This window comes from Apostichopus japonicus, chromosome 3 (genome assembly GCF_037975245.1).
Source record: "Apostichopus japonicus isolate 1M-3 chromosome 3, ASM3797524v1, whole genome shotgun sequence".
Classification (NCBI taxonomy): Eukaryota; Metazoa; Echinodermata; class Holothuroidea; order Aspidochirotida; family Stichopodidae; genus Apostichopus; species Apostichopus japonicus.
In genome coordinates, this window is record NC_092563.1 from 21,592,074 (window position 1) to 21,619,148 (window position 27,075).

Sequence of the window (27,075 nt, forward strand, 5' to 3'; positions counted from 1 at the left end):
AATGCTGATCAGTTTACTCAAGGGCCATTATTCATTAAAGATTTGTTTTATAGTGACTATGTAACAAATAAAGAACGTTCTAAACAGTTAAATGGATTATGTAGAGGCAAATTTGATCACTTCAGATTGATCTCGGTAAAGTGGTTTCAGAAGCTCTTATTCAAACTACATTCGTAGAAGTGAATCTATATGTTACATAAATAGCTAAAAGCTTTTCATCACCACTTCAAACTGAAACGGGACAAACTTCTGCACAAGTTGTATGGTTTCAACCTTCTGCAACTGACAATTCCGGAACAGCTACACTGCAAACTCAAACGCACAGTCCTGGAGATCCCTTTTTGATAGGACAAACAACTGTGATGTATATATATATGGATCCGGCTGGTAACACAGCCAACTGTGAATTCATTGTACTTGTTCAGACAGGTGGGCACTTTATCAGATGATTTAAATTATTAACTGTTTTTTTTATATTGATTTAGATTCTTCCTAGTTTATGTTTTTCAAGACAATTTGCATTGTTGCTATTGTGTTTGTTGTTTTCACCGTTATTTTGTCAACTGCAAAATGCTGACAGGATACAAACGTCAGGCCAACTTACTTTTACAGGAATTTTTTATCGAAACTGTTTACTCTACATGAAATGTATTGAATATAGTAAGTCAATACAGAAAAAAGCAATTGAACAGTATTCACAATTTGGATTAATGATCCAAATACTCCTTCAACTTTCCTTTCACCAACATCATGATTGGTGTGTAGATGAACCATATTGAGTGCAAGAAGCCTATTGTTTTCTGTGGAGGTCAAAGGTCATTTAGGGTCACTAGGGGTCCAAATATGAAAACCTTGTAAGCACGATATCTCAATAAGGGAATGTTGGACCAACTCCAGGTTTGGTGTGTAGATATACCTCATAAAGTACAAGAATCCTTTTGTTTTCTGTGGATGTCAAAGGTCATTTAGAGTCATGCACTAGCAATCAAAAGGTGAAAACTTTGTAAACACGATATCTCAAGAAGCGAAGCTTGTGCCGACATATTTAGTGTGTAGAAGTATTACATTAAGTACAGGAAGCCTATCGTTTTTTGTGGAGGGCAAAGGTCATTTAGGGTCACCAGGGGTCAAATTGTCAAAAACTTTGTAAACACGATAGCTCAAGAAAGGAAGCTTGAGCAGACCTCGTATTTAGTATGTAGGAGTACCACATTGAGTACAGGAAGCCTATTGTTTTCTGCGGAGGTCAATGGTCATTTGAGTTCAACAGGGTTTATATTGTGAACCTAGAAGGTGTCCCTAGATAAAACTCCTGTCATTTCATAACTACATTAAGCCATATTTCAGATGCTATTCTGTAACTTATCTTTGACAACATGCAATATTTGATAAGTTCCCATTTATATATGTATATTTGTATATTGAGACCATAATTTAGGTCTATATTAGTAGCTCTAAATGGATGGCTGTTGTGATACATAATAATAAATTCCCTTCACTTCATTAGGTAGAGGCCTGAACCTTTGTGTGAGGGCTAAATGCAAATCAAGGATTTTTCAACAGGGAAGTGGGGTGGGTGTTGCCCTATGGTCATTAAAGCAGTCTCCTATGAAGGGTATTGGGGGATTTCAAGAAAATAGACATCGAATGGACCAATCTAAAGGATATCCATGCCATAAATTAGGCTTATAAGTAGCTATATGTGCAAGTTTGTGCTAATATATACTTAGTGTGAGCCTGAAAATGAGAGGGGGGAGTTAGATATGTAGTTTTGGTCCATTTCTTCCCTGGGTGAATGCCAAATCTCTTGACTGTATCATTTCCCCCAACTGATGGTCTAAGGTGAGAGGCCATGGTACGCAGGCCGTTCTCCCCTTCTTTTGTCTATGCCACTTAGCCTAACATACTACTACTTTGTTTTACTGTGGTTTTAATGTCAAACCGCTATGAAATTTCACCTTGTCTGATCAAATGCACATTTGAAGTAGTGTTTAGAGTGTTTTGACAAGTCTGATCAGTCCTATCTGTGGTATTCGAGATATATCTTTATCATTTTCTATATAGCTATTTTTAGTTATTAAAACACTATGACCCTTTTCCTTGTTCATTTGTAGAGTGTTTTGACAAGTTTCAACAGTCCTGTCTGTGGTACTTCCTAGCTTTATTTTTATCATTCTCTATATAGCTATTTCTAACAAGTCCTGTCTGTCTCAATTAATTATAAAGGACTAGATTTGTTCATCTTGCATGTACGAGTTCCTGTTCAATTCCAGGACAAAAAGGCAAATTTTACACTCTGCTTGCAAGGAAGCATACTGGAAACCATCAGTATTGCAGTTTGACTTTGGGTTTAATTTGTTGCTTGGCAATGTTACTAGAGTTAAAGTTTTGTTATTACAGGATCTAACAATCAAGCAATCATAAGAAAGAAATTACAATGTTTGAAACCATCTTATTTGTTTTATCAGTTGAGTTTAGATATCTAATTGCCAATTATATTTATTTAATGAAAGAATCAGACAGATATACTTGTGAGACTAGTTTTACCTCTGTGGATGAAATATTCTGTTTTTGTTTCCTTCCTTGTTTGTCAGTGGACACCACTCCACCAGTTTGCACTAATTTGCCAATTGAAATCTCAGAGTGTGTGGAACGTGGGGAATTTGGCCTGGTTGTTGATAACTTGCCAGAACCTATATGTGTTGACATCTCGGGTACTGGTGAAGTGTCAGCGAGGACCCACACGTCTGGTTCCTTCTTCACTGTTGGTGATACCAATGTTGTCTACACATGCTCAGATGCCTCTGGAAATACAGAAAATTGTGTTCTGATTGTTAGAATTGTACCATTTAAGTTTGATAGATCCAGTCAGTTTGTCGTATCCTTTTACCATGCAATCAGTTTACTCAATGGCAAATTGTATAAATTTGTAGATAGTTTTAACATATGTTGGAATATCACATTGAAGAGGAACATTGTTTAACTATAAAAATTTCCTGAAACAGCTCAAACTATGACCACTGCACTCATTTGCGTCTACAATACCCTCTCAATTTACATTTGGAAGACCAATTTCTGCTCTTTAGCAAATATTTCATATATATATTGAATATGAAGCTGCAAACAGTATTCACTTTTGTTCATTATCATATCAGGCTACAGGAGTTTTGCATTTCTTGGGCAACAATTTTCCATTACCATACTTAGCGATCATGAAACCCTAAGACTTGGAAAACTACATAGGAACCATTTCTTCTGGTACATCTTAGTCTAAATAAATCTGCATTTCAACTTTACTCTGCAACAATCATGGTGCCAAAGGTCTCACTATATACATATGTTCTGTTGCTTTGGATCGATGGATTTCCTAGCTGGTATTTACATCTATCAAAGGGAGACCTTTTCATGACAACCTGCCAAAGAACTTGTAGTCTGTTTTATACCCTAACACTTTCAGCTATATGTATGAGGATTTACTTCTTGTTTAATACAACACTGATATTGTTCTAAATAATATCCAAATCAAGAAATTCTAACCCATTTCTTTTGATTAAAGAATTATGAATTAATGAGTTCTTGGGGCGCACTTAGAGTTTCTTTAATACAAGGTCTAATTTTGAAGAAAAAGACAAGCAAATTATAAAACATTTAAATTGAATTAAAAATTTAGATTACATGGCCATGAGCACTACAGAGCATACCTATACCTAAATTGAGCACTAGGACAGTAAAGCTAGCCTTACATAGAATAAAGTCCTACACTGACTGTTGTACTACCAGCTAGCTGGTCCAGGTCGCCTTGCATAGACAAAAGTCCTACACTGACTGTTGTACTGCCAGCTAACTGGTCGAGGTTTTTCTCACTACTCTTTACTGTACCTGTAAACATTTTCAACTATATTCTTTTCACACTTATTTTCTTCTTCAATTTAATCGTTGAGGCTGTGGACTGAATATTGCTCCATCATATGTATTTGTTGCTCTAGCGTATTCTACCGATTTCTAGTAATTTAAGCATAACGTATACAACACACGGTCAAGGTGAGGCATATACCAATTATGCAAGCTGTTAGACGACATTCTGTATGAAGAAAGTAGCTAAAGACTGGCATTTGAAATTAGAAATTCTGTTTTGAAATGATTTTCTTGGTGGCAAGTCAGTGGATGGCCATATGAACTAAAGATTTGATAAATTTCTGCTCTTTGGCATATATTTCATGTTTCTAATGTTGCCCCATCAAATTTTGGTTTTCAGAGGCAAGTTGAAGTCCAGGCAGAGAATAGAACAACATTTATACTGACATTGTGTATATTTGTCATTAAATCAATGGATCCAATGTCCAAAGTGGAATCCTGAGTTTGAATACTTTGGCTCAAAGTTTGGGTAACACATGTTGCATTTATTTCTTTTTCGTAGAAGATACAGTTCCACCAACAATTTCTGGATGTCCCAATGATCTGTCTGTTCATATTGAGTTAGGAACTCCAACTGCTGTTGTTAGATGGACGGAACCAACAGCCACCGACTTATCTGGAACAGTGATAATGACATCACGTTCTAAAGGACCAGGGGAAAGCTTTTTAGTTGGCCTGACCACACATATTTTCAGATGCAAGTGGAAATGCTGCTAGCTGTAGCTTTGTAGTAACTGTCATTACAGGTAAGATTGACAAATTCAAGCATTTAAGGTTAACGATTGCTGTAATCCTATTGAATGTTATATTTAAGATGAGCACAGCTGAAGATTAGCTTCATACAGAGACTAGTACCCAGTGATAGTGATAACCAACCACTGTTCAGGAATTCACATTCTTCAATTCTGGGCTGACAATTGTCACAAACCTTTTTAACGGACACTACTGCCAACTCATCTCTTTGTTCATTTTATGTGAATGTAGTAACAAGGTTGTGAAAATGGCACTCAAAGTGATTGTGGAAATGTACAAATTTCTGACATAAAATATAATTCAATAACAAAAATCAACTTTTGACATTAGCCTCAGTAACTCTAACCATATAAATAAACAAATTCCTGCTGTGAACTATGTTTTGGTATTTAGAAAAGAACTTTAAAGAGTTGTCAGTCTTATTTTCATTTGTAATAACCTTAAAAACCTGAGCAAAGTTCTGATGCTTGATAGTTAACTGTATGCATGACCAAATTCTTGATGCAAAACTATAGTTAACAACAGAAGCAAACTTTGAACTTAAAACATTCCTGACATGAACTAGAGTTCAGTATTACATGAACTTTGAATAGTAGACTGTACCACAGACAGTACCATTAACCACTCACATGGGCGGCGATTATGGGGGGTTCGGGGGGACATGTCCCCCCCCCCCCAATATTTTAGGTGGGGGAAAATAGTATCTAATATCCCCCCAATATTTGGTGGCATAGTTTGTTTTTAGCATATTTTTTGTATTTTTTTTATGATATCGCTAGTCATTTCAAAATAGAAAATGCCTAGATGCAACTTACAAGGCCTGGGAAGTGCCATTTCCAGCAATCAGGGAGGCATTTTCGGCCAAAATTTTCTTTGCGCTTCGCGCCAACTTATGTTGGCGCTACGCTTAGATAGTTTGCTTACAAGCTTTGCCCCTCCCTTGGCAAATTCCTTGCAAAGGGCCTTTTTAACCGCGTCACATTTTGTTTTTATATATGACTGAAAGTAGTTTTTAATTTTTTCCCGAAATGAATAGCTAGACGGAGCGCATCCGTAATGAAATTTGGTTTGCCGATAAAAAAAAGGAAAATAGGGCTGTAGCAACCATATATATAAAAATATAAATATATATATATATATATATATATATATATATATTTATATATTTATATATATATATATATATATATATATATATATATATATATATATATATATATATATATATACATGGGCAGCGATCATGGGGGGGGGGGACTCTGGTGACATGTCCTCCCAATATTTTAGGTGGGGATGTACGGTAGTATCCAATATCCCCTTCCCCCAATATTTGGTGGCATAATTTTTTTTGTGGCTATAAATAGAAAGTAATGCTTGAGATTATATATCCAATCATATTTGGCGGTGGCTAAAACTTCATCCAACACATGCTGCATGAGGTAAATGACTTTCCGTGGTCGTTTCTGTGACCGCATAGCATGTTGTCATTCATGATTCTTATCATAATGTCTGTACATCTCTTGTGCATGAGTACGAACAATCATATGTATGATCCATATCGATATGGGTTCACTGGGTTTCCATTTGGCTTGTTTCCTACAAAATCTCTAACCGAAGGCGCGTAGCCGAGGAGGGCGAAGAGTGGAGACCGCCCTCCAGCATATTTTTTGATGATATCGAGTTTTATAGTAGCCGTTATAAGAGATTTTATATTTGTACACCAATAAATTAACTTTGTCTGAATTTTCGAAAATTCCTTGACCAACATTCTTCATCATACTTCCCTCTACTCGTGCAATTTTGACCGGTCTGTTAGGGATTGAAGGGTGTTTTTCTGTATTGGTTGTCCATAGATGAAATTTTGTGCAACATTATGGGTATGTTTTGAAGTGAATTATTATTCAAATTCTGAACAAATAATTGGCTTAAAACCTTGAAAACGTAGAATTACCTTCAAAAGTAATGATCCACAGGAGATGCGACATAACTATTTCTAGCTATTACTTGTTTGATCTGTAGAGTGTTTTGAAAAGTTTGATCAGTCCTGTCTGGTACTCCTTATTATATCTTTATCATTCTCTAAAGATCTATTTCTAGCTGATACTTATTTGATTTGTAGAGTGTTTTGAGTTTCTAGGTAGTAAGTCAGTGGCTGGCCAAATGAACTAAACATTTGACCAATTTCTGCTCTATAGCAAATATTTCATGTTTCTAATGTTGCCCCATCAAATTTTGGTTTATCAGAGGCAAGTTGAAGTCCAGGCAGAGAATAGAACAACATATTTACTGAAATTGTGCAGTTTTGTCATTAAATCAATGGATCCAATGTCCAAAGTGGAATCCTGAGTTTGAATACTTTAGCTTAAAGGTTGAGTAACACCTGTTGCACTTATTTTCTTTTTTGTAGAGGATACAGTTTCACCAACAATTTCTGGATGTCCCAATCATCTGGATGTTGACGCTGAGTTAGGGTCTGTAACTGCTGTTGTTGGATGGACGGAACCAACAGCCACCGACTTATCTGGAACAGTGATAATGACATCACGTTCTAATAGACCAGGAGAAAGCTTTTCAATTGGCACGACCAATGTGGTGTACATATTTTCAGATGCAAGTGGAAATGCTGCTAGTTGTAGCTTTTTCGTAACTGTCTTTCATGGTAAGATTGACAAATTCAAGCATTTAAGGTTAATGATTGCTGTAATCACATTGAATGTTATATTTAAGATGGTCACAGCTGAGGATTAGCTCCGTACAGAGACTAGATACCCAACCACTGTTTAGTAATGTACCAGAGGTATTGATTTATACTGTTTAATTGATAAGCTTCATCACCAATTTTAAGAGCCTTTAAAAATATATAGCGATATTCAAAATATAGTCATATATCAGGTCCAATATATTCATCTGTAAATATATAGTAGCAAAGGATATCCACAAAGGTGTATGGTTATGTATCAGGACCAATATATCCATCTAGTTTACCTATCTATAAATATATAGTAGCAAACGATATCCACCCAGATTTATGGTTATGTATCAGCACTTATATATCCATATAATTTAGCAATTTATGGCCGCTATGGTATATAGTCATGTATCAGAATCCATCTAAAGGTTAGCCAGAAAGGTGTATGGTTATGTATCAGGACCAATATATTCATATAATTTAGCCATTTAAGGCCTTTGCGGTATATAGTCATGTATCAGAACCAATATATCTATATATAAATATATAGCGGAAAAGGATAGCCAGACAGGTGTATGGTTATGTATCAGGACCAATATATCCATATAACTTAGCAATTCATTGCCGCTGCGGCATATATCAGGACCAATATCCATCCATAAATATATAGAAGAAAAGGATAGCTACATAGCATAACCACTGAGGCATCTATTCATGTATTAGGACAAGTACACGTATTGAATTATTTGTTATGTAAGGTTAACTGCTAAGGCATCTATTTATGTAATGGGAAACGGACACATGTAAAGTTATAACTATCCATGTGTATGTGAGTCCTGTTGTCTGTGACTGTCCAGGTTATTACAAGTGAGTAACATAATAGTCGGAATTTTGCTTTATTGTTCTTCGTGACAAGTGAAGTTTGTCTTTGTTATGTCTATAATAATCAGTTGACTTTTCCCACCTGTCTTTCATACAATTTGACATATGCATATCAAATATATCTCTGGCAGCTTTCAAAACACAAGTGAGATCTGAACATGATCAGTTTCTTATTCCTCATGTGACAAATAAAAAAATTGACTTCCAAAGAATGGTGGTTATTTTCACTGTTCAATGCTACCAAGGTGATAGGTGATACAAGTATTTAATTTTTTTCTTTTCATAGAGCTTTTTACATTTGTCGTTTAAAATTGCAGAAATAGTCCAAGCAAATCTTTCTCCGTAATTCATTATTATCATAATGTCTGTACATCTCTTGTGTATGAGTACGTACAATCATATGTATGATCCACATCGATATGGGTTCACTGGTTTTCCATTTGGCCTGTTTCCTACAAGATTTCTAACCGCAGGAGCGTAGCCGAGGGGGGGGGCGAAGGTGGAGACCGCCCCTCCCCCTGTCACCAGCTTTCATGGAAATTTTGCTTTGGTCTACAGAGTTTAAGAAACATAATAAAGACTTAGAAAGCCAGCCTTAATAATGATGTCCTTTTGATAATTTTCCTATTTTTTCATATCTTTCAGCTAGTTTCAACTTTCCTCCATCTCCACCTATTTGTCCCAACGTTCAACCTGTCACCAGCTTTCAGGGAGACTTTGGTCAGTTTGTAACATGGGAGGATATTGGTAGCTGTGTCGATCTTACAGAGGGCTCTATCACTCCAGAATGTAATCAACAGAGTGGAGATCTCTTTCCCGTTGGCCAGACAACCGTTCGTTGTACCTGCACAGACTCGGCCGGAGCTTTATCGGAATGCAACTTCAGCTTTACTGTCCAAGTATTCAGTGGTAAATGTAGATATAAATAACTACAATCTGTCAATTTTCAAAGGTCATTTGCAGTCAAAATAAGTCAGAGTATGAGAACCTTTTAAAACACAATAACTCAAAAAGCACATCTTTTGTATCGGCATACCTAATATATAGCTCTAGCTTGGTGAATGTAAGAAACCAATTGAAATTGGTAGAGTAAGTTGGCCTGACGTTTCGATCGTAGCAGGATCTTTTTCAAAGTTTTTAAAATGAAATGAAATGAAAGTCTAAATGACAAGTAACAGTAACAGAAGGGACAAAAACACGCACAGAATACACACAGGTTAATGAGCATGGTGAACACAAAGAGATAGATATGAGGGAATTGGTAGACAAGGGATGCAGAGAAGGAAGAAAGAAACCAACAGGGGAATAGGAGAGGTAGGAGATAATTAGTGGAGGGACAAAGAGAGGATTGGGTAGGGAATAAACTGGAGAAGGACTAAGGCAGAAAGGTATGGCAAAACGGGTGGAAGAGAGCTATGAGAAGAGGATTGATTGGGGGGACCAAGGGGAGAAGGAGGGGGTGGAACAGAAGAAAAGTAAATCAAGTCCTTCCTGAATGTTGAGCCCATGAGGTTGAATGGTGCGAAGGCGTTGCTTCCAAAGCCTTTCTATGCTGATTCGTACTAGGTCAGGTTGGCTACCTAAGGATTCAATCCCCTGTAGGGACATGTCATTAATGGTATCGTTGGGAAGGTTAAAGTATTCTCCAGCTGGGGTCTCAGTCTTCATGGTGTTGACTGTGGATCTGTGACCATAGAATCGCTTCTTGCGGGAGGTTTTGGTTTCGCCAACATACTGGATGCCCTACCATATTTAAATGTCTGTTAAGTCTTGTAGAGTTTAAACTCTACAAGACTGGACTAACATTTCAAGATGGTAGGGGGTCCCCACTGCAAAATGAAATTTAACCAAACGGTTAAGCCAGAAAATACCTCTTTATTTGTTTATGTGCTTGTGTATTGTGTAGCAAAGTTGATGAAAAACAATTTCAGATTGTTTCAAAAAATTCCTGTCATTGTTATCTGACAAACAATTACTCAATATTTACAAGTGAGTTTTTGTTGGAAAATGAAAGTCAAAAGTGGACATGTTATCAAACCTTTATTCAAGTGTATGGATAATAAAAAAAGACATATAAACTTCATAGTAGAGGAGGGAACACATCTCTTTAATACTATTGTTTTTATTTGAAGTTGGTTTAGTACATGTACTGAGTTCATGTTGGAACTTATTTTATATAGGTAGTAATACTTTTAGGGGTAAGTCTTTGGATAAAATATTTTCAAGCAATCATTTTCTAGTGTGTAGCATTACATACAGCTGCAAGCACCTGATGTTTGCACAGAAGTAATTAATGTTGTATTTTATTAAGAGGGTTAACTTGTATTGTAATTGTTTAAGAGATCGTTCTATCAATGGTTCTGTCCTTTAACATGACCTCTTTTCATATTAGTTTGATATTAAAGCCTGCACAGGAATGATTAAGCTTTGAAATAGAAAGACTTTTCACAGTTTGTTCATCAAGTTCAGTAGCTGAACTATGACTAGCTTTATCATTAACAGTCTAAGACTTTTGGAGAAAAACTGAGTTATCACATTCTGTTACCAGAAAAGGAGGTCGGAGAACACTTTTGTGCATTATTACTCTCTCGTTGTCCAGTAAAGGAAATAAGATGACACCTTATTATGTCTCATGCGAGATTATTGAAAACACCCGTTAGACACTGTTGTTTATTTCTATGATAATTACCCTACTGTATAGAATAACCATTATCCCTGCTAGTAATTATTGTTTCAATTAAGAACCAGTGACCTCAATATTTGACTTTATAATGTTTCTTTTTCCACAGTGGAAAATATACCACCTGTTGTCAGCTGCATCAATGATATTACACTAGGGATACCGCTAAATAGTGTTGGTGTTGTTGCAGAGTTTACAGAGCCAACAGCTACAGACAATTCAGGAACAGCATCAGTTCTGTCAGCTACACGAAGACCTGGACAGTTCTTTCAGACAGGAACAACAACAGTGACTTACATCTTTGCAGATCCAAGTGGGAACACAGCTGATTGTGTTTTTGATATCATAGTAGTGGAGGGTAAGTAAAACTATGCTACCTCAATGTAAAATCACAAAGTGTGAAGTCTGTGTTTTCATTCAGATATGTTGTTAGGAACAGTTTGATGACATTGGTTGAGTATGGGCAGTGAATAGAAATATTTAATGAAGGAAGTGTAAGATTCTGCTGTTTGCTAGACCTAAAAGCCTGTAAACTATTATTGACACGGAGATGGAATAAATACACTTGAGACATGAAATGCAGATTGAAATTGACACTAATTTGTTCTTGCTTATGTTAACTGTTAAAATGTTGCCATACATGTGTTTAGAAAGATTGTATTCATGTATCCAACTTTTGAAAGGCTGACCGGACTCAGTGCACTACTTTAGCCAAAGAACAGTTTATCGTAATTTTTTACAGACGTTTTTATGGGCTGTAGATTGTCTCAATGAGAACCAGGATTATTTGGAGATTTCATGACTGGAGGTTTGCAATTAGTTGTGAAAAGTCTTTTACCTGTAGTGTGTTGTATGATTGCTTTGGTCTCTACAAAATTTCTCTTTCTAAATTCTAAAATCAGTTAATAAACAGTTACAGTATTTATTCAGCCTACTGGGTCTTATATTGTCAAGCATAAATTAAAGTGATATCAAAAGAAGAATTTGTGCAAGATGACAATTTTGATTCCTTTGCTGAATGCAGAAGGAATATATATACAAGGTGATTACATGTTTTGGCTGCATGTCGTGCATCTGTTTACATGTAATACACTTGGCCTGTAAATATGATGACTCATTGGGCATAACTTGCATGAACTTCACATTTGTTATGTATAGCCGCTTATGTTGAGTTCTCAGCTGAGATATTGGGAGAGGTCATGTTGAGGTCACCAGTTGCCAAAACAATGAGTTCATTTCAAACATACTCAACAGCTACATCGTTGGTGAATCTTACAGTTATGTGAAGATTAATATTAATGAGCTAGAACAGACCCTCAAGTATCTGTTTATAGTGTAGGTCAAAGGTTATAGTTTGAGGTCAATAATAAAACCCCTGTACACAAGCTACTTTTCTGAATGTCTTTCTGCACCAATTGCTGTGGTGTAAAAGTCAACTCTCTAGTTTCGTTGGAACATATTGTCAAAATTCATCAAGAGGTGTTTTAAAAATTCCTAAAAGGTTTTTTCTATACTATTTCCATCTATATTTTTGTTGGCAATGCAGGGGAGCATCCATGTATTGTTTTAACTGTGAATCATGCTTTAGTTATGGGCTGTAAACTATACAGGTATGTGTAATGTTATTGAAAATGCATACAATACATGAATGCAAACAATGCACTACATTGTAGCATCTGCACCTGTCTGTTATTGAGCTGTGCATTTGCATATTGGTATATAAGTTAAAGCATGCCGTCTGCTCGTCCTTGTTCACCCTGTCTCTCCATCTGTCAACACGTAATCTTGCACATGTCGTGCAATATCTGTCCTGTACACATAGGCGTAGGAGGCGGGGCCTGCAGCCCCCCCCCCCCAACCAAAAAATTTTGGAAAATCAGGGCTACATTTTTTGGGCACCTACTGAAAGGAGAATAATTTGCAATGTGTTTTTCCAAAAAAATTGGTGAAAATTTTGCAACAATTTTCTTGTACGCTACGCGCCAACCGATGGTGGCGCTCCGCTTAGATAGTGTCACGGGAACTTTCGGGCAAAGAAAGTTCTGCCCCCCAAACTGAAATGGTCCCGTACGCCTATGCTAGGGTACGTGCACTTTGAAAAAAAAAACAAGGGGATCCTCTGTTTGAATGTAAAACACACCTGGCCTAGGTGTGTGTGTGTGCGTATGTGTGTGATGCCATCCTTGTAAACACGATATCTCACGAGAGGAAGCTTGGACTAATCTCCTATTTGGTGGTTAGGTGTACCACATTAAGTAGAAGAAGGCAATCGTTTTTATAGGAAGTCAAAGGTCATTTGGCGTCACCAGGGGTCAAATTGTGAAAACCGTGAAATCACGGTATCTCAAGGAGAAAAGCTTGGATCAATCTCGTATCTTGTGTGAAGAAGTACCACATTAAGTAGAAGAAGCCTATTATTTTTTTTGGTGGAGGGTCATTTGGGGTCACTAACGCTCAAATTGTGAAAATATTGGAAGCATGATATCTCAAGAAGGGAAGCTTGGACAAGTCTCACATTAAGTATGTAGTTTTGACATGTTAAGTACAATTAGTATATTGTTTTCTATGAATTTCAAAGGTCATGTGGAGTCCAAATTGTGGAATCTTGTTTCTAAATCTCCCAACGACCAGCCTAGTAAATAACACGTGCAGTACGCCTCGTAAGCACACGGAGCTGTTGGCATTGGAAGTAGGCTTTTGGTCATCCATAGAATAGAATCAAGACCCACGCAAAAATCCCCATAGCCCTCATTGCGTAACTCCGGAGCATACTTTGGCTACATACATTGCGTGCAAAAAGGTGTATTTGTACATACAGCAGTGCTATTGGAAGGTTGACCAATCTCAATGCGAATTAATTGTATAAAACGATCTAGTTTGGCAGTGCGTAAACGATCGCTTTGATTGAGGCAGTGATAAATGAAGTAATAGCGATATTTTCGAACACCAATCTGCAGCTAAAATGCAAAATAACATATTCGGAAATAGTATGACTCGTGCTAATTAGTAAGTAGCGTTTCAAAGTAGCAGTGAGGTACTCACGCACACCTATAGCTACTGTTTCATATATGACTTGTTTTAGTGGAGCCCTTCTGTAACAGAAGCCAAGCTATCTTTGTAGGTATTTTTGCAGATGTTTTATTTGTATTTGTTTAAGACACTACATTATGCCAAGCTGCTTATTTATGATTCTGCGACATGTTTTATTTTGTTCATCACTTACTTTTGGTGGAAAAAGTTTAACTTTATACTGCATAGAAACTTTCCAATGTGCAATTATGTAGCACCATGTAACTATAACCTTTGTTCATAGAAAGTATTGATGTTGTAGATCTGTACTATGGAGATTGAACAACAGTCATAGTGGCGAGTGAATTTTGCGTTTTGGCGGGTAGACTATTAGTCACGGTTATGCCAAATAGCGAGTACATTATAAACATTTGTCAGACCTGAAAACCTTGAAAACAGTTCGCATGGTAGAAGTCTTTGATACTTGTCATAGGCTACATGGTGTATGGATTTGCCATATTGAGTACAAGAATGCTGTTGCTTGTGAGGTCAAATCTCATTTGAGGTCAGCAATGGTCAATCTCTGAAGTGCCTTTATCATGATATCTAACCATGGGAATCATTGATACTTCTCATACTTGGTGTGTGCATGCATCACATTTGGGCACAAGACCCAATTTAGTTGGTATTGCCACGCACAGTAGACTGACCTGTGTTTACCATGGCATAACCAGTTTGTATCAAAGACAGTAACAAAAAGGGAAAATGCAATTACAAAATTTGCAACTTTTATAAAACTGTGGTTACAGTGTCCACGATCACCTCGAGTGTCTCCACCTGGTTGCATGAAAATTGTCACGCGTTGCCTCCGAAACGATGGTCTTGCGGAGGAAGCTGCCTCTTTGGCATCCCACAGCAGGCGACATTCCAACTTTCGCCTGTATGATTCGAGACTCGGAGTGTACCAAAAATGGCGTGCTGATCTCCAGGTTCCTCCGACTTTGTCGACTGTCGGGATGTTTGAGGACGAGAAGCAGGTCAATACCTTCAGGGTTGCTATTTGTGTTATCCACGAGGGGTTTACAGGAGGCGGACACGAGATTTGAACTGCGCGGGATGGACTGGTCCCAGATCCGTCCTTTCTGTCGAAGACACAGACAGTAGACTTCTTACTGGCACCTATCTTCTTAGCCTCTATTGATACTTTTTCCTCCATCGCGCAGAGGATAAGGTGTCGTGTGCGGTCCGCTCTTTGAAGTTGTACCCCCAACGGACGCAGTAGTTTACCATCATTCTCATTGGTCATTTTGACTCTCGCAGTTTTTACCATCATTCTCATAGGTGACTTTGACTCTCTGAGTTCTTTACCATTATTCTTATTGGTTAGTTAGTCTCTCTCAGTTATTTACCATCATGCTCATTGGTTAGTTAGACTCTCTCAGTTACTACCATTAAATCGATTGGACAGTTCAACTCCCTTTAATTGGTGGCACACTATTAAACTGGTTGGTGAGTTTAACAGCATCACTTGCCTCATATATGTTTGGTAATATCAAACCTGTCAGTTATATCCCTCAGGGTAACCTTCCGGCAACCAGAAGGGCCTATTGGATTAGTGTTTGTCTCACGAAGGGTGGTTTTGCCATGTCTGGCACATCATCCAGGGAACCCAAATTTCTTTTTTATTCTTCCATACTTCTAATAACATTATAACATCATTTATCACAAATAACTTTATAACATATTTGTTTTGTGTTCCGATAATATTCCTCCATTATGTATCGTTTCCAATCTTTGCAATTTTTTTCTTTTACCTTGAAATGTGTATTAGTATTCTATTGCTACTAGCTGCATGTACTGGGTTAATGTCTCCATCCTGAAGTAGCTGTTTTTCACACATGAGAACAGGCTCGTCCTCGTCATAACCGTTCAAGCACGGCATTACTGTTCTCGTTTCTGGTAATATTATGCAAAGATCTGGAGGGTTAACATTCTGTGATTTTGTGGTACGACTCCCCTAAGAGGTAAGGTATAGATTTGGTTGTGAAGTCTGCAGTACTGGTTCTTTTAGGATTTAACTTGTATCTCTGACATAAAAATTAATCATTCAAAAGCCAATAAATTCATAACAGTGGAAAAAAATGTGGTGTCTGTACTTAGTTGTCAAATTTGATTCTTTGTGGTCCTTGTAAATTAAAGACACAAAATAAGAGTCAGAGAATTGAATTGGGAACTAAAGGTTGGAATTATTCGAATATAGCATACACACAGTGGGGTCCACAGTAGCATACACACAGCGGGGTCCACAGTAGCATACACACACTGGGGTCCACAGTAGCATACACACAGTGGCATCAACAGTAGCATACCCCCCCCCCCCCCTTCCCTTCACTCTTTGGAAGTATCCATTTGCCCCTTAGTATACTAGGCCGGCGTACACAAACAGTTAAATATAATAGAGGAACCTTTCATGAACAGGACATATAACATACACCAAGATGAGATATTTGTCAACATTCATGAAAAATGAAATGAAGAACCTTGAAGACATAATTGCATATATGTCACTTTACCTGTAACTAGTTTTGGGCCACTGGTAGTTCAAACTGTAATTTCACGTTTATGTAACAAAACATGAAAGAAATAATCATGTGATCAAAACGAATGCACCATTGTTGGTTGCTACTTGAAATTGAATCGGAGCATGCAGTATGGAGAATGTTTCCATGGTTCAAAAGTAGAAAGCTGTTACTTGATACTGGGGCTCAAATTACCAATCGTTAGGAACAAGGTCAACATTTCTATGGCAAATGTGAAAATTGCCTTGGAATTTGATTGAGAGGGCAGGTTACTTTTATTATTATTATTATTAGTAGTAGTAGTAGTAGTAGTATTATCGTCGTCGTCATCATCGGCATTATTATTATATATATTTTCCTAATATTCTTATTTGTGTTTATTCACAGACACCATACCACCCGTCTTCCTGTCCTGTCCCAATGATATGATATTGAACATCTTACCAACTGCTTTTGCTGGGTTTCACATCAACATCCCATGGATGGAACCAACTTATGATGATGAAGGTGGCACCATCAGGGCCAATCAAACCCATTCTCCTGGAGATAGCTTCAGAGTCGGGGACATCACCAATGTGGTCTATACAATAGTTGATCTTGCAGGCAATGCTGCCACTTGTGAATTTTTGATTTCGTTACAGAGTAAGTGGTAATTCCATATTAAAGTTTAAAGAGAAAAATGCAAAAATGATCACAAAGTATCAAATTTCTGTTACAGTTTCAACCCTCTTTTTGTTGGGGGGGGGGGGGGTCTTTTTGCAATATCTATTTACATGCTATGCATAGTTTTGTTTGATGACAGCCTTTGTGTTTGTAAGTTTTACTGTGCTATAAACTAAGTCACATGGCTTCATGCAAGTATGGTAAACTACTTTAATTTGCTTGAATCACAATTTTATAGTCTTTTTCAAATGTCTAAATATGTGTTCATGTGATACAATCATTTTGAAGAATTGAGGGGAATAATAAGTAGTTCATTTATTTTGGAAATTTTACATATTTTAAACATCAACTATGGACCATTTAAACCTCACCATAATATACCTAAAGATGGAATGTCAACTCGTATTACATAGTTTGGGTCTATTAATACCAAATTTTTATTTTTTTATAAAATGTTTTTAAGTATTCTAAGTGATACATGGTGATCTGAACTTATCTTAAAATAGCTTCTAGTATATCTATCCTTCAATTTTTCTAAAGAATCTTTGCAAAATGAGAAATAAAAGAATATATATATATATATATATACTAGTCTCAACATATATATATCGCTCTTTCGACCGAATATAGAGCACTCTGCGCCAAGATAGACGACAACCAACCAACTTTATATATAAATATATATATATATATATATATATATATAAAACTATATATATATATAGCTATATATAACTTTATATATATATATGTATATATATATATATATATAAATATATATATATATATATATATATATATATATATATATATATATATATATATTAATCTTTATTTTTTTTTGAGGAATAATTTACACCATGGTCCTTTTCCTTTTCGAACTTTTAGCCACAGCACGTAGAAAGAGAGATGTCGATATCACTTTCACAAAGCATGGTATGTTGCATAATTCATTGCTCCCTTGAAAGAAACTTACAGCAAAATTCACTATTATATTTTAAAGCAGGTCTCATGTTTTAATGTAAAGTGATATCATAGGTCTGTTGTATTCATCCATTGATGTACAAACAACATTGCAGTTTTTTATAGACTTCATAGTTCTGTGTCTTTAAACTTCTTTTTCGTTTTATGGAATTCGGAGGGGGGGGGGGGCTGAATGAAGCCCTGATCCCTGCTTTTTAATGTCAGTGTATAATAAATGTGAACACCTTTTTCTTATCTTTTTCTCATGATTTTCTCAATGATTGTGAACAACCGTATTCTTCCTAATGTATAAACACCTCAATCTCGTGGTTGCTATGTTGTGTTCTGCAATGCTGTGTACGTATCAAGTGGTACGTTGTTAACTAGCATTTCTTTAGTTCTGTTATTTAATTTTACTTTTTTTTCTATTCATTCTCTATCTACAGAAACGGAAGCTTGTCCGTGTTTGAATGGAGGAGTTTGCCTTAACGTAGAGGACGGACGTACATCTTTCTGCCACTGTCCCGAAGAGTACAGTGGGATGCTATGTGAAGGTATGTGCTGTACCGAATACGTTGATTCAGTACAGTTGTTTCGTCGGGCGCCATCTATTTTATGAGTTTAGCTCGCTGAATCTTTTAACAGATATCAATTGAGATGCAAATAAACAAGAAACCAGCTCGTAAAACACGTCTAACTGTATTTAAAACTGTCAAGGCAGTTACAGGTACTTTACCTCTTAAACATACAAACAGTAATAATGTAGTACCTCCCTTTTAATAATTTCTTCAACAGAGAAAAACAGTTTCAATCTGCTTCTTTTTTTCTGCCTTCTTTGTTTCCTATCTCTGGAAACTCTCGAATCATACAGACAATTTGAATAGTATTTGAAAATTTAACAGGAGCTTTGGAGTGGTAGAGGGATGGGTGTGGGAGAGAGAAGGTAATTATTTTCAGCTCTATTATTATATAACAGAGGATATTTGAGACTGATTGGTGGGTTTTAACATGTTAATAAATTCGATCATAACATCTTGTGCTTTCTGTTCTGATTTCTCACCCAGTTGACCAGACAGACAGGAATGATGTTGATTTCAATCGGCAGTTACCGTTCGTGGCTGTGGTTGGTGGCTTGGTTATCATCATTGGAATTCTAGCAATTGCCCTCTGTCAGGTCTCCAAAAATCTTTTCAAACAAAACCAGATGGTGAAGGAAGACGAAGTAGCCATCATCAACTGAGTACAGTATTAAACTATAAAAGCTTTATCTTCGTTGCACTTACGGCTATTTACGGAGTATAAATTTTCTTTTCTTTTTTTTAGCAAAGGAAGACATTTAAAGAACATTCTTGTACATCAATGCTTTCAGCATTTCATATGTAATAGTCTATGCACATAGATAAAAGATTGATAAAAGATAATATAGTAAATATTAGTTCAAGTAATGCTGGTCTCTAATCCTTCTGCCTACGATACATAATAACTATCTGCTGAAAAAAATGTTGCCGGCAGTGTTCGGAAATATTTAAAGGAAATTTGTTTAACTTAACGAGACAAGCTTAAAGGTCTCCCTACATTCTCTTTCTGTAAAATTCATCAGCAGGATACTTATATGGTCCTGATAAAGATGTCAAAAAATGTATCTGAATTTGCCTGATTCATTTTAATGATGTTGATCACACAAAAGGTACATACAAGGATGGCAAAGCACTAACTTTAACTCTCACAGTTTATCTGTGTTGTTTTTTGCTTTTGTTTTTAAATTAGAATAAATTTTGATTCCTAGTGTAATAGTAATTATAATCTCTTCAAAGCTTGAACAGGATAAAAAATCCTTCTTTCTGTTTTCATCAATGTTTTTCACAACTGAAAATGCAGTTATTATTAAGTAGGTGAAGCAAGAGACAAGCTCTAAATTAGAAACTGTAAAGTAGATTTCTGTGCTTTTTAAGAATCAATCATACTATTTGCTTTACTTCCTTTTGTTTTTACCATTTAATTTTTTTTTATCACTGCTATCATGCAAATTTAGCAGAAATAATTACAACCAATGAAGGTATTGAAACATTTACTTATGATGCTCATTGATGGTGATGGGGTTTATTGAAAGAATGGAGTCTAATATTACCTGAAGTATTAAAGTTTGACATGTTTTATATGCAACAGTAGAAAATTATGACACTGAATGACAACATAGTGAATAGTTGTTAACTGTTAAACCTTTTGAACATCAATTGTGTCAAGAAGTTCTCATAAACCTGAATCAGAATTTAGGGGGGTTTATTTGATTTCACGGTCTTTAATATTGTTTCTAATATCAAAGGTGTCTTTGTTTCACAGTTTTCCATTTCGTTTGATATAATTCGACTGCTTTCATTAAAAGAATTTAATAACTGTTATGGCGTCTGGTCTAACTTATCTGGAAGTTCTTAAAAAAGATTCTATGCAAAGTGGCTGATCCTTATTCTCTGTAACTTCTTAATGACAAGTCTGATGCATCATGGGATGCATGCCTCATCCCTGATTGAAGAAATTCATTGATAGGAATTACATTTTATTCTTTATATAATCTACTGCAATGACATGTTTTATCAGTGATACAATTAATCAGATGCACATTAAAAAGAGGAAGGGCAGAGAGGGTGCCTGGACCAGAAACAGTGGAGACAATTTTGACTGCAGAGGAGAGGTGTGGTTGAGACCTGTTACACTCTATGGCAGTAGGCTATTTCATCCCTTATCCTATACAGGGTAAATGGCTTTGTCAGTTTCAGTCCAGTATTAGGTTTTGAATGAGATTGCTACTTTGCATCTTTCCCTGTACACTGGAGAAAGAAGGATTGATTGATACATCTGTAAAGGAGTAAGCCAGCAAGCAAAAGCTTGGGGAGGTCCCTAATGCTTCAGCTATGATGAGCATCTCTTTAAAGAACTACGCAATACTTTGATGGAAACAGGGGGGTTGCTTGGTAATAAAGCTATGCACCATCCAAGCTAGCTCCCTATTCTTGAGTTATTTAAGGCATTAAAATGGCATTTACAAAGCAGTTAACTCTTTGAAATTCATTAACATGTATGTGAAAGTTGAGCCCGATGTTGTCAATATCTTTTCAGTTTCTTGTTTCCTAATTCTTACAAGATGCAGTAGAATTTGACCTTTGTCAAATAAATACCATAACACCAGAAAAACCTTTCATGAACTTATTTCACTATGACACAAAGAATGTTGCATTGGTAAGAGATCCAAACATGTACTATATATTAAATGAGTCTAAAGATGGCAGAAATTGCATCAGCAGAAATCTCTATACCTGATAGCTTGTTATCGAGCTGCAAAGATGTAAACTTTTTTAAGTTTAATAAATATATCTTTCAACAGAAGTTACATCATCCATCAAGCTGAACGGATGTATGGTATTTTTCCCCATTTGTAACATTTTAAATCCTTATAGACTAAGGGATTATTATACTTTATGAAGATTCTTCATGAAAAAGAGGCATTTTGATTTTAAAAAATCTCATCAGAGAACATCCACCAAATATTCCCAATATGTGTCACGCTACTTTTTTTTTTTGAGAATCTTGAGCCAGTAAATGAACAATGTTTTGTTTATGAAGCCCAAAAATGCATTCTCTGAATTATTTTACCATGTATAAGAGTAGCCTCCATTACTTCTCAGTGACTGTGAAATGATGAAATATGATTCCAATAAATGAAGGAGAGAAAAAAAGAAGACTTTTAAAGGAAGACTCAACCAACTTTAGAAATAAACTATTAACATTTTCTAACATAAGAAATGACATTGCAATCCATTCTTTAGTAACAGTTAAAATGATAATAAAAAGTTCATCTGGCAAGTAACAGTTAATACAGCCATATCTAGAGCTATAAAGTAATGTATGTGTGTGTGTTTGGCGGGGGGGGTATTCAAATGTGTGGAATATATTTTTTGTTTTCGTTAGTATTACACTTCTATTGTAATTCATTTCACACAAAATGAAATATTTTTTAAACAGAAATAGTCTTAAAAGTTGTGCCTGTATTTACTCCATCAATTAAAAAATACATTCTTTTCAAACTGAATCAATTATACAAAATACAGACGACATGTCAATATGTGAATACATTCGATGGAGATAGCTCACCAAAAGCCAGTGTTCACTTCTCTAGACCCAATGAATATACCGAACTTAAACATGACCTTTGAAAATTGGTCAATTGTTGAGTTGTCATTTGAAGATAGAGAAAGGTTGGCTTTGGTCCAATTTATATGATAATGAGAATACATCGGTTTCATTCAGATAATATTTAGTAAATATCAAATGATTGCAACACCCTTAAAAACATTGATAAATTTATCATAATTCTGATTATGTAAGATATAGGACTGTATCCAATTCATGAAATGTAAGTTATTCAAGCTTAAAATATTCAAAATCTAAAATGAATTTGACAAAGTACAATTCCATAGCTGACGTTACAGCACTAATGATTGAACAATACAACACATTTATGTAAATATTACTATAAACAACCACAGGAGAAATATTTTATTGCAACATAGATAATCAATAATATGACTTAGTTTCAGGCATATATTATACAAATCACCCGCATTAAGGGAGAATGGAACTGTCCTGGAGTGGATGGAACCTTATCCTAGTATATACTGTTCTTTTCAATGAGATTTTTGAATTTAAACTTTGTAAATTGAGTGTCTGTGACCCCGCTGCTCCTGCCCACCCCCCCCCCCCCCCATAGACCGATTGAGTTTAAAACGAAATTGATCATTTTGGCAGTCGACTATCACGTGAAGCATTGAAATATATTGCATATCTGGGCGTTTAGAGGTGTCTAGTATAAACAAAATTCTCACTCAAGCCCAAATATGTGGTGAATTTGGTCTCTCCTTTGGGGCTATTTTCACCACTCCTTACTACATTACTTTAACTAGTCCAGACACCAGACAGAACAGCTCAATTTTGATTGGTTAAACTGTTTATAAATCTCTTTTTTGCAAATCGATTAATACGGTTATTTTGAAACTGAAGTGTACACTGCTGGATTTTCCTTCTGCAGATGCCGATAGGTGTTGGTTTCTCATTAACATATCAGATCGTACTTATTATATATCTTCAGATTTTAGTTTCCTTCTTGTTTGCTTTTATTCCCTTGGGCTGATTTCGGGTTATATTTTAGAAAACTTGGGTTAAAAGCAAATGAACTTATCTGTCACTCCATTATTATCAATTCTACGTTTGCTTAAGGGTTTTATTGGCATATTTGCAGTAAGTATGTTGTATTCACTTTTGTGCAGTTATTAAATTAGGATGACACTTGCTACGTAGTTTATTTCGTGCTATGCAACATCCAACCATGATAAAGGATGATGATAATTACTGAAATCATGTCAAACAAAAACTCACGTTTTTCGAATAACTTTTCAGGCGGACGTACACTACTCTAATTGTGTGCTACGGTACCTAGAAGTGGCCACCAAATGGTAGGCCTACGGTGCATGTAAGACCCTGGCAGCCAAATTACCGTTTTCAGGGTCTCATTTCAAAACGAATGTAGAATATGCTAGAATTGTCTGGTTAACAGCTAAGATTCGTCAAAGAGTTCATGTCAGGTGTGCAGTTTTGTAAGTTTTGGTTGTATTGAGATATTGTCGTTTTGATACAATACAACATTTCACTGTAAAACACATGACGATTTCAGAAACCCATCCTCTTTTTGTCATTATTAATTGCATATGACTTGAAACTCATTTTGCAGCAAAATTTATAATCGAGAAGTATTATAACTATTGTCAGACAATAGAACTAAAATGATCTAATGAGGTGATTGATTTGGCATATTATCATTTATTTGCATTGTTTGTTCTGCTTGCATATTTAAGAGCATAAATTATGGTGCGAAAATAAAGAGAATTTAAAACATTTGAAAAAAATCTTTGGTTAAATGTGGGGGTTGAGGTCATTTTCGAATGTCATTTTCTATTAACCTGCGATTCATGTGCGTTTCTGTCTTGGTGAAGTGTTCTTTTGCATTTCAAGGTTTATTTGCGATAATATAAAAATCCTCTGGACAAATATTTTATTTACCTGTCTAAGCTGTAAATTAGATATACTGGTACTGGATAAAATATTTCCACATTTGTTAGCATCTTGTTCCATGTTCGAGAAAATCGATAGAATCTCTCTTAACAGTAAAAACTCGACTGTCACTTCTGCGGGAACTTATCGACAGTTTAGATAAAGAATTGCAAAACTTTATACAATTAACTTTAGTGTAAAGAGGGCGCTATTAAGAAACATTTCTGAAGCAGCAATTTAGATATACTGTCATTGCAAGTACGGAAAGATTCGTAAGAAAAACATGTATGTTACGCCTCCGTCCGATTCGGACAACATTTATAAGTCTTACAGTCGTTTCTTGCATTTTATTCATCACATGGAAGCCTATACATACTATGATTAAAAAAAAAAAACATGCACCCACCAATTTCCTTGATAATTGGAAAGGAAAGCAAATTATAATAATTCACTCCCCATTGCAATGCATTAAGACATCTTCCAATAATACTTAACAATACGTTGCTTTAAAATGTAACTCAAGTCAAACATTTGCTAGAAGCCTTATACCACTATCTGGAAACGCGTGGATAAAAGGACGGTCAATGGTATTCTTTGTTCGGCAGACGAGAAAGTAGACGAAATGGCAGTTTACAATGAAATATAATAGAAATGTCCTTGTCATTACTTGAATTTATACACGAAAAAAAACACAACGTACCGGTACTTACAATCTTAGAACTTAAGTTAAAGGCATTGAAGACTCGCCCCAAACCGCGTGCCGCTCTGTGAAAAAAGTTAACTTTCCGTTGCTTGCAAGTGAAGCTTTCTTCTTGTCGCTACAAAAATGCAGACAGTAATGAAACGTGATACCTTGTTACCTTTTATCTGGACCTGAGATCAGAGAGTCCATAACAACTCCCTGCTAAGATGTCCATCGCCACTATGTTCACTGTGTTATGGGTAATGACCGTAGCTGCATGTAGTGACTGTACACTAGTGTCTAATTACCGACGGTAGCAAGCTGTGTGGGTATTTTCTGGGATCGATGGTGATGTCTAACACTTTTGTTACAACTCAGTCGAAACTAGGTCAAATTACCAGCATGGGACGTTTCTTTGTGCGCGAGTCTTCACACCCGTTAACGCGCGCAGAGGTACCTCCTTTTGGTAGGGTCCGGTGGTGTAGAGGTTGATCGGGCCGCTTGGTACGAGACTGGTTAATGCGTTTTCCTGCATATGTAAGTATTTATAAAAGTTCAGGGAAGCAGGTTATTAATTCTGATTATTACGATAAAGACGTCAGTGCTGGGCAGAGTTCCAGGAAACGGAAAAGGGTTGTTATATAAGATAAAAATCCAGGCGGCAGTTTCACATGTTATGGCAAGAAGGATTATTTCAAACAGCATGCAGCCGAGGATCTGAGAGGCTGCGTCACGGGAAGAGCTAGAGCCACGTGAAACTGTTATTAAGGGAGTTCAGCCGACCGTAACTGCACCTTGGTATTCAGCATGGCGTAGCTTGACAATAAAGGAATCCGGTCACATACTCAGAATGGTAAACACGGTAAACAGACAAAAACAAAATGACTTTGCATAACAGTAAGCACATATTAATCTCTAACGTCATCCACATGAGTATTTTACTTGATTCGAAAAACATTTCTACTTCCAGGAACATGAAAGGAAAGAAATTGAACTGAAGCTCTTAAAACAAAATAATTATGGAAATATATAGGCTATGAATGGAATTCATGATAAACAGTAAGCTGTACACATTGCTACACGTAAGTTATATACGTAGGCCTATATATAGACCCCCCCTAGTGACGCCGTCACTGCCACCTGTCGACAGATCAGGTCGGAATGCTTGACACGCTCGATTTTCTACGTTACTTCTTTAAAAAAGGAAGAAACAAATTAAAACACTGTCATAGAAACACTGGAGCCTCAAATCCATTTTATACAGATGTTTTTATTATTCATAACTTGGAATTATTTCCGTCGTTATGCACGTGGTACCGATGAGGAGACAAGACGTGTCCGGATTATTTTGTTTCGTTATATAATTTCCTATAAACAAATATCTGTTAGAAATGTTTTATGATGTGTAAAAGTAAGTAATTTTACACAACCTATTACACAGGCTCTCTAGTGGATAAGCAGTTTGCTAACAGTTTTATTTTATTTAGAAATGTTTTATATCAGAAAACACAAGCGACATGAAGAAACAAGTCAAGTTGGTATTTATTCTTTTGTTAGATTAAAAACAATCACTCTCGGTAATTTCGTTTACTTGTAGTATATACGTACGTTACAATAAAATCCAGTGTACGTGCTGTTATTATTAATATCGATATTTTGTTTATTTTCCTTTTCTCTAGTTCTAGATGATACAAAGCAAGATGAGTGTTTGATTTTTTTCAGACAATCTCTTCTCCCTCCTTGGAAAGTAGAAGAAAAAACAACTAACAACAACAAACCGTACAAATAAATTAGTTTTTGGATAAGAAATATATGTTAGTTTGTCAACACCTTGTTATAATTCCGGGAAGAAAGCAACTACAAAAGAACTCTTTGTAAATTGACCAAACTTGATTAAATTTCCAAGAGCTGAAATTCATCATGCACCAAATTTCGTAAAAGTAAACAAGAAGTTTTACAAAAATCTACACTTAATTTTAGCAGGGCGCCACAAGGTTAGGGCAACGTTTATATTCGTGTATAAAATGTTGCAGCGCCATCTTTTATGTTGTAAAGCGTCTCCCAAAGATGATTGAACACTTAGTGGTATTGTGAGTGATAAAAACATTCAATTACAATGGCATAGGTGCCGGAAACGGGAGGGGTTGGGGGGGGGGTTTAA

At 36.0% G+C, this 27,075-nt stretch overlaps 1 protein-coding gene across 1 annotated transcript in view; it reads left to right on the top strand.

Annotated features, from left to right (window-relative positions):
• Positions 1-24,077, top strand: part of LOC139965649 (uncharacterized) — a 76,797-nt gene extending 52,720 nt beyond the window's left edge. The window contains exons 28-37 of the mRNA XM_071968244.1: positions 205-438; positions 2,595-2,867; positions 4,605-4,661; positions 7,076-7,327; positions 8,885-9,148; positions 11,029-11,277; positions 16,895-17,149; positions 18,059-18,106; positions 18,580-18,687; positions 19,198-24,077. Coding sequence (XP_071824345.1) covers positions 205-438; positions 2,595-2,867; positions 4,605-4,661; positions 7,076-7,327; positions 8,885-9,148; positions 11,029-11,277; positions 16,895-17,149; positions 18,059-18,106; positions 18,580-18,687; positions 19,198-19,373 — 1,916 coding nt within the window. The 3' untranslated portion in view covers positions 19,374-24,077. The remainder of the gene's footprint in view (positions 1-204; positions 439-2,594; positions 2,868-4,604; positions 4,662-7,075; positions 7,328-8,884; positions 9,149-11,028; positions 11,278-16,894; positions 17,150-18,058; positions 18,107-18,579; positions 18,688-19,197) is intronic.
• Positions 24,078-27,075: the final 2,998 nt, after the last annotated feature.